At 45.5% G+C, this 13,899-nt stretch overlaps 1 protein-coding gene across 5 annotated transcripts in view; it reads left to right on the plus strand.

Moving 5' to 3' along the window:
- Positions 1-13,899, plus strand: part of l(2)k09913 (transmembrane protein 53-like lethal (2) k09913) — a 74,765-nt gene that overhangs the window by 50,599 nt on the left and 10,267 nt on the right. For all 5 annotated transcript variants that reach the window (XM_077661144.1, XM_077661145.1, XM_077661143.1 and 2 more), the window contains 2 exons: positions 1,843-2,247; positions 10,813-10,977. In XM_077661144.1, the coding sequence (XP_077517270.1) occupies positions 1,843-2,247; positions 10,813-10,977 (570 nt within the window). The remainder of the gene's footprint in view (positions 1-1,842; positions 2,248-10,812; positions 10,978-13,899) is intronic.

Below are 13,899 nucleotides of genomic sequence, written 5' to 3' on the forward strand. Positions count from 1 at the left end.
TTACGCGGGGAAGAAGCAGATGGCGCAATGGCAGACTAACAACAGATTTATTGAAGGAGTGCCTCTTTCCCTCATAAACAATAATGCACATGCATTCCAGGCGCTGGTGACTGTACACTCACATTTAAGTTCATCTTATCAAACCAGGACAGATAAGCTCTTTCATATCCAAGTGAACCGAAGCCTCGCTGACACACTTGTTGGGGCCATATTGCTCTACCTGCAGGGCTTCGAAAATTTCACGCGCCATTTTGCCTTTAGTGCCACTGATTATGTTGCGTGCATTTTTTGTCACAGGATTGACACTCTTGGCAAATGCTACCCGCAGTGTGAACCCAAATAGTTGATGTATGCTCTTGTAAATGCTAATAACGCAACGTCCCGTTTGTTCTACATAAACCGAACCACAGCTTCCGTTCTACAGGGCACATACTTGATTCTGTGGTTGATGCCACAGCCTGCTTTCTTTTGTAGGTCTTTGTCGGTTAAGAGGCAAAAACGGGACAGCTTGCAGAGGACGTGGGAAAGAAAATATCATTACTGAATTTTTCTCTCAACCCCTTCAGGCCATGCAGTATCTTGTGAACATAAGGTAAAATATGAATTTTCCGCCGCTCGCGTTAATCGATTTATGAGCAGTTTTATTTGGGAACAGGGTTTCCAACAGACTCGGAAACAGCCAGAAGAAAGGAAGGGGGAAACGAGCAGAACGAAGGGGATCCACACGTACCACATGGGAACAACTCTTAACAAATGACGTGCTCAGGCATGAAGACGCAGTTCCTCTTTTAATAAGCTTTGTGTGATGAGAATATTCGGTAAAAGAGCCCCTTTTTTACCTTGGTGTGCACGTCCGACCCAGGTGGGCCTGTTAATTGGAAAAACAATCTCAGATCTAAGAACTTCAAAGAAGAATTTTCAGGCAGTAACAGTAGCCTTAAAAGACACTAAAACATCTGAAGGTCTATGCTGCTAGTTCGGACCTTACCTGTAAACTCCCTGAAAACTCTTTTTTGCAGTTGCTTGCAGTTAGTTATCCTGGAGCCTATCTTTACATTGCATGCCTCATAGCCCTGGGTTTTGCTTCAGCATGCGAAGACCCACCAGTCAGTCAGTTGTTTGAGCTTTGTCTGTAGAATGAAGTCCAACTTAAACAGTGAAACGTTATCTTTCCAGTAATTTTTCATATGCCAACACTTGTGCAAACCTTTTTCGTGATTTCTGCTGGTTCTGGAAAATGTGAACATTGCGGTGCAAGATAGACGGCCATGAAATGCATCTCACAGTTCCGTCAGATGAAGCAAGCACTGTTGTTTATACTGGTGTTTAGATTATTTTCCTGCTTAGATGAACAGTATGCCGTTCTCCTGGCCGTTCAGTGACATGGTGTGGCGCGTTGTGTTCTCTATACCTCTTGCCTTTTGTCATTGTGAGGCAGAATAGAAACGATTTGGCTGTCATCAACAGTGTGCTCTGAGCACCATAATACTGGTACTCAGAGTTATGATCAAGCTACTCGGCAGGGAACCAGGCCAGAGCTGGTTTGTTTTCAATCGAGGTGGGAATGCACATGGAGACAGGGTTGTGGCATTTTGTTTTTGTAATATATTGAGTTGGCAGGTGTAATCAAGGCATGCTGAATATATTGTAAATGATCATCGTGCACTCATAAAGATGCCCCCAAAGTGTTCACGTGCATTAACTGCCAGGTAGCATGGACAGAGAACCTAGACCTCTCATCCTTTTGGTCGCGTGCTCACTGCTGGCGCCACTGACCACTGTCGCTGGATGCGTGTGTTCTTTCTCGTCTTGCTATACCGGGGCCTTCTATTTGGTGTGCAGGTGCTGGTGCCATGCCTGTCTCTGCAGAACATGAGCACGGCCGTGCGCACCGAGACGTTGAACCAGAACATGCAGCTGCGGCTGTCGGACAAGCCGCCACCGACCAGGGCCTTCACGGGGGCGCCCCTGGTGGGCGGAGGGGGCTTAAGTGCACCATGCCCCGCTGCTGTGCTCACGTCATCGGCGCGCTCCGAAGAGGCGACGCCCGCCGGCCACCGCGGCGTCAGTAGTAGCAGCAGCAGCAGTGCACTCCGCGAGAACCCGCTTACCGTGCTGCTGGCCTGGATGAACGCGAAAGACGCGCACCTGCAGAACTACCACAATTTCTACCTGGACCTGGGCTTCGACGTCCTCACGGTGCGCACGCTGCCGCTACAGCTGGCCTTCCCGGCGTCGGGGGCGCAGGTGAGTTATTCCACATCAGGGGTGCTTATTGGAGATGCGCTACTCACACACTGAGTACACAGTGAGCTGGTTCGTATGTGCTTACTAGAGCTACACATTTCATTATTCGTTGAGGACAAAGATTCAGACATGCAGAGCACTATTGTTGAGACGACCAGTGTTTTTTTTTATGGCCAGCCTAGCTGCACTTACCAAGCACAGTAGGGAGCAGGTGAGCATTGTGCTCAGACAGTTGCATTGCGTGGCCATAAATTTGAAATCTTGCATGGAGTTTGAATTAGCTGAGGTCCTGAGGGTCGAAGTTTCGCATAGAAACAAGTAATTATATAGGGTGTTTTAAGGAAGATGACCCATAATTTTAAAGAAAGATCCACACGTTCGCTAGGGTCCCTCTCTTCTCGCAGTTTTATTTACCGCCTTAGTGGCCATCGTGCTGTCCCAAAAACGCACACATTTTTGTGTTAAGATTTTCGAATTAACTTTTAACTATTAACTTTATGGGGCCTATTGCATTTGCGAAATTGAAGGGTGCCCTCCATATAACCTAATGGCCCTGTTAAACCTGACGAGAAGGAAATCGCCGTGGGCGCAGCGAGCTACTGAATTTTCCATTTCTGCACGCTTTCATGCCGAAACCGAACAGACGAAAGAGCGCATCTGATATCGATGAGTTCGCTTTCCGTTTTCTCACACAGCAGACATCAGACATGTGGCTGGGGCACCGTGCGTGGTGCCATCGTGACCTGCTTCATGTGCTTCGTTCGGCGGCGAGTTGCTTCTTTCACGCCAGCACCAGAACAAAACGTGCACCATCAGTACTTCGTGATATGGAGGCTGGGCAGCGGAGAATCCACTATTTTCTATCAAAAGTATTATAGCAAGTGCAAAGAGATCCCATCCAGACGTGGTTGGGCTGTTTTTTTGTTGTTGTTTTTTCGGAACGGCATTGAACACTCGAGGGGTGCCGTTGATGAGGTTTTTGACGGACGTGGGTGGACATTGACGTTGCTTAGCGTTAAGGTTAACCAGGACAAGGTACTTGTGCAGGCTGCTAAAAAAAAAAAACCTGGAGCTTGGTAGCTCAGCCTTAGGATCCGCAGCACTACCATATTCCAGAAGGCCATCATCCCAGCATGTTTTCAATAATCTCCTTTCCACGGAATCGGTCATGTGGGAACAGGCTGCAGTCTCGGACAAAGATCTAGAAATTGGCCTGCTGACTTTCATAAGAGTGGAGCCGGAGGTGCGCACTGTGTAGAGATTCAGGGCGCAGGCAGGTAGGAAGACCCTATGGAGGAGTTTAGATGCCTCGCATATATTTTTTTCATGTCATTTTGTGCTGATAACTTTACAGCCTCTGGAGACTTCCAGCTGCGTTAGCACTTTTGCATTTGGGTGCTAATTCAAATAGAGAGGTCCAGACTTATTGTGGAAAGCTTGTTAGTCCGGACTTTAACGGACCGAAAAAAACAACTAGAAAGACGTTCGAAATATCGACTGACCTCCCCCCCAAAAAGCTGCTAAAAACCTCTCACATCACAGTTAATTTATTTGGTAAAAGACTTGGCAGTGGTCACCTGCTTCCGAGATGAGAATGGCATTTTAACGAGTAGTTTTCACATTTCTGTCAGTACTTTATTGCACGCTCAGTGTCGGCAGTGTCGAAGCGGTGACGGTGGAGCTGGCTTCACTGCACTAACAGTGAGCAAAACCTGACAAGCACACAGTTTCGATACACCGGAAGAAGCACGTGTACAAAAGCGAAGGAAACGCACATTGGCGCTCGAGTAGTGAGAAGAAAAAGAATGGGGGGGGGGAGGGGGGTAAATAAAGGACTAGCAACATGCCAATCAGTGTTCAAAATGCCAGCCCAACGGAGTTCGGAAAAACGAAAGCGAAACTATGCGATCGGACTATTTTTTGTAACGGGGCCTTCATACCACTGTCACTGTTGCGCGCATGTCGGAAGTGCGTGGGCTACACTGCACCATGTTCAGATTTGATAAGGGCTATATGGACGATCGCTTCCAAAGCCCGTCATACCTCGGCACCATTTCACTTCGGCCGCTCAGGACCGTGTAGTCCTGCATGGGCGTTGGCCAGGACACTCGCCAGCAGGCCACGTTATCCGGATTTCGAATAATGGGGGTTGAATTAACAGGTTTTACTGTAGTATGGGTGCGCAAGTTTGCCTATACTCCGTTGTAAGTCTGCACTGTGTGTGTCTGCTTGTGCGCTGTTTTTTCACCAAGATGCAAAACCAACTAGCCCATTCAGCTGCTTTACTGTGTGCAGTGCTGGCCAGAATTGCTGTGCAATGTTTATGCACGCTAAGGGGGTCATGATATAATCTACCAATAAATCGTGCTTTTACATTGCAGCTACTAGCCACGATGTTGTTATGGGTACTTAAAAAGGGCTCCTCGCGCATGTTTGAGCTGGAAATCGCATCTGGAAGTTATTGGCTCTAAGCCCCTCCCCCTGGCAGCAACGGTCGTATCGAAGCAGCCTTATGACGTCATCACCCGATAGCGCCGTCGTCTGCTGCAAAACTGCCGCGGTTCGTGTGGAGCAGAATGCGCCTACTCTAGTCCGGCCAGGACACATTGTGGTGAAGTCACCCAGATCAGGCAGAAGCTAGACAGAGAAGGGAAAGACACAGGCCTTTGTTCTCCTGTCGTGACTTCCCCCCTTCACCCCTCCGCACCCCTAGCGCAAACAATGAACAGCTCTCTTCCAAACTGCGCAGTTCAGGTGTTCATAAATGGGCAGTAATTGGAAAATTTTGAGTAGTGCTTTTGTTCTCATTTGAAGTGAGGGCCAAGTTGATGCCTTTCTTTGACTTGCAGAAAATAGTGAATTGTGTAAACCTTTAAAGGAACCCTGAAATTATTTCGGTGGACATATTCTAGTACAACAGATCTGTAGAGGTGGTCCTTGTCGGTATTCGAGTCAAATTTGAAAGCCCTGCGTAGGCCCTATAAATTCAATAAATTTTTAAAAATTGCTGCTCGCAGTAGCTCACTTCTGATCAGGGCGACACACGTCACCGTGCGTCCTTTTCCCAGATGACATCAGTGGGGAGGCAAGGCAAGCATGAAGGCTGGCTCTTCTGCCCACTGATGTCTTTAGGGTAGGGGATGAGCGGTGAGGTGTGTCGCCCTAATCGGTTGTGAGCTAATGCGAGCAGCGATTTTAAAAAATTTATTCTAATTTATAAGGTCCACACAGAGGTTTTAAATTTGACTCGAATATCTACAAAGATCACGCTTGTTGACCTGTTGCACTAGAATATGCCCATCGAAATGATTTCAGAGCCCTTTAATACTATTTGCATTCTCTCTGTTGTAAAATTACAGGAAACTCCTCCCTCAAGGTTTAAATGCAGGAACTTGTTGAACTAAGGACTCATTGCACGCTGTTAAACATCGCACTTTGGGCTGGTGTGCATAAAAGCAAAATGAAAGTCACTGCGTTATGATGGAGGTGAAAGGCTAAGCAGCTAAGGCGCCCGTGTGCGCGTGGTGGAAGTTTTTCAGGAGCCCTCCACTATGGCACCTCTTTCTTCCTTTCTTTCACTCCCTCATTTATCCCTTCCCTTACCGCGCCACCGCCCTTCAGGTATATGTGAGACAGATACTGCCCTTCAGGTATATGTGAGACAGATACTGCGCCATTTCCTTTCCCCAAAAACCAATTTTCAAAGTCAGACCAACTCTGTTGTACATTGCTGCAAGGGCTAATTGATTTCTGATAGTTGTAAGTTACACGTCGCTAACGTTTGACAGAAGAGGGAAGAGCAGACAACAAACAGTGCTGATGTAGCATCTGTTGCTGACTTCTTTGCTCTGTGAAGTATGGTGTGTTATGGCACTTGAAGCCACAAAATACTTCAGGTATGAATTCTGGCGTGACTGTGCTTCGCTGTGCCTGAAATACTCAGATGCGTTGAGAAATAAAAGATGAAGTTGTAAACATTGGTGGTTGCTTCGGTGTTTACTTTTCTGGTGAAAGTAGGAAATGGACATTTTGGCTTTCAGAAATGTCCTGATTGTAGTGACAATGAAAATTAAGATAAGAGATGAAAAAATGACCATACAATAACTTAAAGCTGCACTCTAGGCAGAAAGGACAGTGGACTTTTCTTGATGTCTTGTTAATGCATGGCTTCTCCACTGCCAAGTCTGCCTGTGCCGAAGCAGGAACAGCGTGCATTTTGTTCTGGTCTCTGGCGGGAAAGGACCAGCTCGCTGCCAACCGAAGTGTGTGTAGCAGGTCATGATAGCCGCGTGCTGTGCTGCCACACCACAGCTGGCATATGCTGTACGACGAAGAACACAAACTCGTTGATGTCACAGGTGCTCTTTACCTGTTTTCTTTTGGTTTTGAGGTTCGCAGGACTACAGAATGCAGTAGTCAGTGATTTTTTCTTTTCAGATTTAACACTGTCATTTTAGAGTACATAGAGGACACTCTTCAATTCTGCAATGTAAATAAGCCCCATAAAATGCATCATTTAGAGAGTTAATTACAATGTTTTAACTAATTGGCTCCAAAATTTGAGTGTTTCTGGCATAATGCAGTAGCTGCCAAGGTTAAGAACACAGTTGTGGCAGAAGGCAGATACCAGTGGTCATGTATGTGGTCTTTTAAATATATCTGGGTCCCCTTTAATGAACCAACCTGTAAAACCAGAATGCTTCGCTCTCTGTTTGACCAGCGGTCTGTTCGGTGGAGTGCTTCTTAGTAAGGGTCATTGGCTGTGCTGGCAGAAACAATGGTAGCGGTTTTTATGTGTTCGATGCCATCAGGTTTTAGGTATTGTGTGCCTTTACTGGCTTCTTGTCATTGTACTTTTGCTCCTCAGCTTGTGTGAGATATTAAAGTTCATGATCAGGGGCTGTGTGGCATGGCTTGGTTAATTACTGTTTAGGAACGTAGTGGGATTTGGTCGATGAATTCCAAAACATTACTGCCGGGCATTGATGCCATCGTGCACAAAGTGTGCCGTTTGTTTTTACCAGACTGAGGCAGTATACAGAACAGCAGGCTTGGTTATCCTCAGTGAGCTGTTGCTGGCTGAAGTCGCTCATACCCCTGTCACATGGGTACTTTCAAAAGCTATTGAGTTGAGAGCCTTCGAAATTCTCATTCGCTATCAAACTCGAAGGAGTCGTGCTGCTGCTATATGGCAAACTCGATCGTCATCAAGAGATTGCTTCATCTCACACCAAGGTGTTGTGGAGCCACCGTCACTGCTGCCAATTTTGCTTGCAGGCTTGCTAGCAATCAGCCGACAAGTTTAACCTGAAAGGTTGAAAAAAAAAGTTTATTCATTGCAGTAATAGTAGTTACTTTTAAACTTCATTCATTGTGTTGGACATGCTGTTGTAGCATTCATGCGCTTTTAAGGAAGCTGGTGTTGGTTTTTTTGTATCACTAGCTACAATGGCTTGCTGTGGTGTTTTGTAGCCTGGCCTGCATTTTTTTTCTGCACAATAAGTTGCATGTTTGAGGTTCTATATTTTTCAGAGATGATACTGCACTGGCTTTATTCCCCTGCACTTTGCTGTGAGGGCTCTGTGTCCGACAGTGCTAGCAGCCGTTGCTCGAAGGCCCTGAAAATCACAATAGTTTTGTGCTGCTCCGTTGACTTGATAGACTATTGACTAGATGGCCATTGGAGCTACCCATTTAGCAGTGCTTAGTTGGCCTTGTCAGTCGATAGGCGATTGGTTCGAGGGCCTTCGAATGACCGTGTGACAGGGGTTTCAGGTGGGTTCTGTCACTCATAGCATGATTGTACTACTTTCTGCAGCGAGTTTGCATGGACTGCCAGTTTAAAGCTCTTATTGTTTATTGACTTCACTGCCACGCTGAAGTAACATGGCATGCATTTGTGTTATCATACCTCCCCCTCACTTTTTGTCCCATTTGCGGTTACCTTAAATGCATCTACATGGGGCAGAGCTTCACCCCCCTCTCCCATAAGGAAACCTGAGGGTGGTTTTGGCCTGCCCAGCCACCCTGGTTTTGGCATCCTTTATTCCGGTAGAACGCCAACAGTCTTGTACAAGTTGAAATGACATTATCAACTGTGGTATGCCTTCTGCATGCTCAGACTAGTGACTCAAGTGGCACTTAAGTGTGCAGTGAAAAAAGGGGGAAGCGGGTAGGATTATATATATATATTTTTAATGGGAGAATCTATCTGAAAGCAATTTTTTCTGGTCATTTGCTTAGCTGATGACATTAACTCATACCCTGTACTCAGCTCAAATCCAACTGGTTTGTGTCAGTGGTGAATTAACTGTTTTTGTTTTCGCATACACGTCCACTGTCTGTGTATTAATGTATACAGTAACACAGGTATGCCTAGCCTTGCTGAAGTTTATTGCCTGCAGATGGTGCGCAGTGGTGGCACCACGCCTTGGGTATCTAGCAGAAGGGGCGCATTGCTAAAGGAAGGGATGCCAGGCTGAAGAGAGCTTTTAAACTGCTGTGCTAATTATGATAGAAACTTCAGGGATGGGTTAACTTCTTGTCATTAGGCTATGTTATAAATTTCATTATCATAGCACTAACAGAAAAAACATATAGCTGTCATATAGATTAAGTAGGTCTGTCAGCTTAGGAAAACTATCATTTTAAAAGCAACGATGATATACAAATTCTGATTACATACCTTCTAGGTGGTTCATAGTGCAAGATAAGGCTAGTCGCATGTTTTTGAAGGAAGAAAATCTTCACTGCACTAGGTAAAGCAGCCCTGCCATATGTCAGAATGACCTTGAACGACCTTCAGCCCAACATGTTTGTCCCTTTCTTATGGCACTTTGGGTCTCCACCAATATATGTGAGACAGTTACTGCGCCATTTCCTTTCCTCAAAACCTAGTTTTCAAGACCAATCTTCAATTTTGTATAACTGTCCCCCTGGGACAGTGGACACCTTAGTCACGCTTTAACCTATGTGACAGTAGTGACAGATGTGTGTTGCATGTGTTGGCATTGACAGTGTTGTGGCAGAGGGTTCATTGTGTCCATTGGTTCATTGTGTTCATTGGCATTGGCCTTGTTCTAGACTCAGATGATTTTAAGGAAAGGAAGGAGCATAACTGGCTCTGTAAGACAGTGGATGCCTCAATCGCACTTTGACTAGGCCTCAATTGTGCTTTGAGGTACATGGTGGTGGTGGTGAGAGAGAGATGTGGGCTTCATGCATTAGCGCTGACAATGTTGTGGCAGACATGGGGCACTGCAGCAATTGGCAGTAGCGTTCATTAGGTGACCAACCTCTCGTGATCAGCCATTACTTTAACTGCCACCTGCCTGGGCGGCTGGGTGGGCGCAATACCTATCCAGTGTGCGGAACGCACTCAGCGTTACAGGCTCCAAGCCGCGTCTAGTTGCCCGATACAACATAGCTTTTGCTCTCTAACCAGGTTTAGCAGTTGTTGAACTGCGGCTAATTTTTTGTGTTGTTTGCGTAAAAATGTCATCACTGTATCAATGAAGTTTATTATTTTGTTATCTTTATATGTAAGACAGTTGATAATTTTTCTTTAGTTACGAAGAATTTAAGGATCTAAAATTACGTTTTCTGGCACTTTGCAAAATTTCAGTCTAGAAACCAACTTGAAAGCAGTTCTTTACAGATTTTGGAAATTATAGGTTTCTTAATGGTTCTGTTTTCAAAAAAACTGCAAACTGAGAAAAATAGGTGCAAAGATTTCTGCACGTGAAGTTTAATTTTACGGCCAAAAATAATTAATCAAAGTGCCCTGTTACATAGGTTGGGCCCTCCTCTTCCAATACGACGTTACTCTGTGTCAGTTGCTTCATGGTTTCTCTTTTTCAGCTTTAGAGCTTTCCAGTGCCCTTGTCAGGGCTCGTGATGTGCTTTACTTGGCTGCTTGGTTAGTTGCAGAAACTAGCAAGTATACAGCATCAAACAGAGCCAAAACAAGAATCGGCTTATCGAGACTGAGTGGGGTAAAAACAGCGTTTGAAAGCCATGTGCTGTGTTTCCGCCAATTTAAGCTTGTGTTTCAGTTTCCCAGCCAGTACACAGTTGCCATGGCCAAAAATATGCTTTCTTTTCCAATTTTTATTTAGTGGTCTGGTGTACTTTCAATAGATGGTGTCCCATGGCTGGAAAGCTGAAAAACCAACTTTGTAACGTGGGCATTCACTTCGCATTTGATTTCTTGCCGCTCTGCTGCCATTTCTTGAAAAAAGCGTTCACAACTGCGCAGGTAACCAAACTTGCTGAGCAGTTTCTTAATTAAAGCAGGAATCCAGAACAACACAAATTTAAAAACTTTTTTTTTGTAGAAGTCATGATTTTAGCCCTGCACCCCCTTAATTGTCAGTGCATGAGCATGCTGCTCTAGTTTGGTCTCTGCGTCCAATGGTCTTCTAGCTCATCAGCCACCTTTTGTTATCCTCGAGGTTCGTGGGGCAAATGCGAGCTTAGGTGCCATTAACACAGCCAGAAGTTGTTCTGTAGCTTCCAAGTCCGTGGGAGTTGTTATGGGCCAGACTGTTGATTTTGCTTGTGCAGGTGGTGGCCAAGCGCCTCCTGGACTTCCTGGTGAACCACCCCAATTACAACCGCCTCGTGGTGCACGGGTTCAGTGTGGGTGGCTACCAGTTTGGTGAGGTGCTGGTGCGGATCCGCAAGGAAGGAGAGCACTATGCCGACGTGGTGCCTCGCTTCAAGGCACAGGTGAGGACACCTTGGCTCATGCAAGGAATAGCTTGTTTAGAACACGCACTGCAGGGCCTGCCTCTGGAGCAAGCACAGTGTGCCGTGTGTACGGCTCCTGAGGCACACACAGAGAAATTTGCCATTTCAGAAAATTTTCAACAGAAAACAAAAAATTTGTGCACACACAGAATTTACAGCCATGCAGCGTAGAATGGCTTGGAGGCAGTTACAAGAAATACACAATCTGTAAAAATGGCATTTAAGAGAGCTATGTTTTGCAGCGAATTGTTATGTTGGGTAGCATTCATGGCAAGCATGCAAAGAGGAAAGAATGCCCCCGGAGGGCAGGCAAAGATTTCAAAGGAAAACCGTATTTGGCAAATTTTTGACTACATTTAAATGGAAACATTGAGGTGGTAGTATACCGATATGTAGGCCCAATGGTAATGGACCCTAATTGTTGCTGCTCTCAGGTGTGCTTCATTTTGACATGAAAATGTTAGCATTCTGCATAGAAGATCCCACTGTTTTTAATGGGGGATGCAGCAGATCAAACTATTATCGTTGTTTAAGCATGGAATTAATGTAACCAAATTAGTGCAGATATGGAGCTGTTTATTTCATAACTGCATTTTATTTTAAGCCAGCTGGTAAAGTTGCTGAGTAATTACAATGAACACCTACTTCAAGTAATCCTTGGGTCATTAAATAATTAAGGTAGGTGAGACTTTGAAAATGGTTTTCAAAAGTTGGCTGTACAGCAGTTATAAAAGCTGTGGATATAAAATTCGCAAAGGAGGCTTACAGGTAGACACAGCTTGCATTAGAGCTCAAAACTAGATTGAATTTCGTGCAGTATTTTTATTTTTGTTTCTTTTTCTCTTTATGTGCCTTTCTCTTAAAATCTGCTCTCTGCAGCATGTTGAAATTTTGCATGAGAGTAGCAACCAATGTTTTATACCCCTGTCACACGGGCATTTCGAGGGCCCTCGAACCGATAGTCTATCGACTCAAAGGCGATCGAGCGCTGCCACACGGGCAGTTTCAATGGCGATCGAGTCAATAGCCTATCGAGTAAACGGAGTAGCGCAGAACTCCATCGAGATTTCGAGGGCCTTCGAGCGCTGCCCAAGGTTGCTAGCGTTGCTTCGAGCGGCGCCAAGCGCACTTTCGTACACGACACATTCACGGTGCAAAAACATGAACAAACATTATTCGCATAAAATTTAATGCAAGCAGTCTGTAAAATTATTTTAAAATTATATTAGACTTGTTTTAAGCGCATTAAGCGCATTAATTTTGCGTTGCAATCTTTGCGTTGCTTGCGTAGTTAACGTTGACAACATGGTGGCACTCTGCCCGCCCGCTTCACAGCGATAACTGCTTCGTCGCTAATCCCTCAAAGCAATATCGTGTTCTAAGCTGTTGTATTCGCCTTCGATTTGCCCATTCTTACCCTTGCATAAGGTTTCAAGAGACAAATAGCTCTTGTTTTTCAGATATCATGGCGATTTCCCAGGTCTTAAGCCTGACGAAGCAGCGCTCCGACGCAGTTGGATTGGCTGGGTTTTGGCTCGTCTTGTATTAGAGTGACTACAGCAGTGTCTGCATATGTCCGTCGCGTACGTGCAATTAAAAGGGTTTTGAACGACTTTCGCGTATGCGTGTAGTTCAGCATTTAGTATACATTTATCAAATATTTTTGTTATTTTTGCAAAATCCAAAGTAGCGATTCTGGCGCCACACATCCGTGGCGTAAGACACGAGAACCATTTCAATGGCCATTGAGATTTGCCGTGTAGCAGCGGCGAGTTCGATGGCGATTGAAAATCTCGAAGACCCTCGACTCGAGGGTGATTGAAACTGGCCGTGTGACAGGGGTATTACACAACTGGTACCAAAATAGGTTCCATAGTGCAAAACAACAAGGGGACAAGGCACAAGCACTTATGTCTTGTCCCTTTGTTGTTTTGTGCTGTGGAACCTCATGGGGATCACCCACTAGCCCGAACCATCACCATTTTATGGTACCGAAATTGTGCTTCAAACAAGCACTAGATTTATTATGTTTTTTACGTTGTCGGTTTAATAAAGTCTGTTTTTTTTTTTTAGTCCCCCATTTCCACGTACTCTCTAAGGGATTTGGAATGGCAGAGCCAAATGAAACAGCTTATCCATACATGCAGCAAAAGTTAATTACAGTAGAATCTCGATGATACGAATCTCACGGTGTCACGAAAATATTCATAATGTTCGAAGTTCATATCATCCAAAACTAACAAAATGTTTATGCAGAATAAATTGAAATTGAAAATTGGTTTTTGGAGAAAGGAAATGGCGCAGTATCTGTCTCACATCTCAAGGTCATAAGGGAAGAGATAAAGGAGGAACTGAGAGAAGAAAGGAAGAAAGAGGTGCCGTAGTGGAGGGCTCTGGAATAATTTCTACCGCCTGGGAATCTTTAACATGCACTGACATCACGCAGCACACCGGCGCCTTTGCGTTTCACCTCCATCGAAACGCGGCCGCCGCGGTCGGGTTCAAACCCGGGTACTCCAGATCAGTAGCCGAGCGCCCTAACCACTGACCCGCCGTGGCAGAAGTTAGTTTTCGGCTGACAGGGTTTACTTATGCCGCGCGCCGCCGCTGACATCGGCGCTGTGCTGGTCGTGCGCCGCCGCTCATTGCTGGTGATGCGCACCGGGCGACTGGCGATCGTGGCGTCGGTGATGAATGGCCCACAAGTACTTTGTACTCGGGGGCTGCGGTCATGGTTTGCACGTTTGTATCATCCGCAGTGGGGGCGGGGGATTGTTCGTAAGATCCGAATTTCTGCCCATTGCACACTGGCCAGGGCATTTTACAAATTTCTATCATCCCGAAATTTGTATCAGCTGGGACCGTATAATCGAGATTCTACTGTACCTGTTACCTTTTCCT

Source organism: Amblyomma americanum, chromosome 4, assembly GCF_052857255.1.
Source record: "Amblyomma americanum isolate KBUSLIRL-KWMA chromosome 4, ASM5285725v1, whole genome shotgun sequence".
Lineage (NCBI taxonomy): Eukaryota > Metazoa > Arthropoda > Arachnida > Ixodida > Ixodidae > Amblyomma > Amblyomma americanum.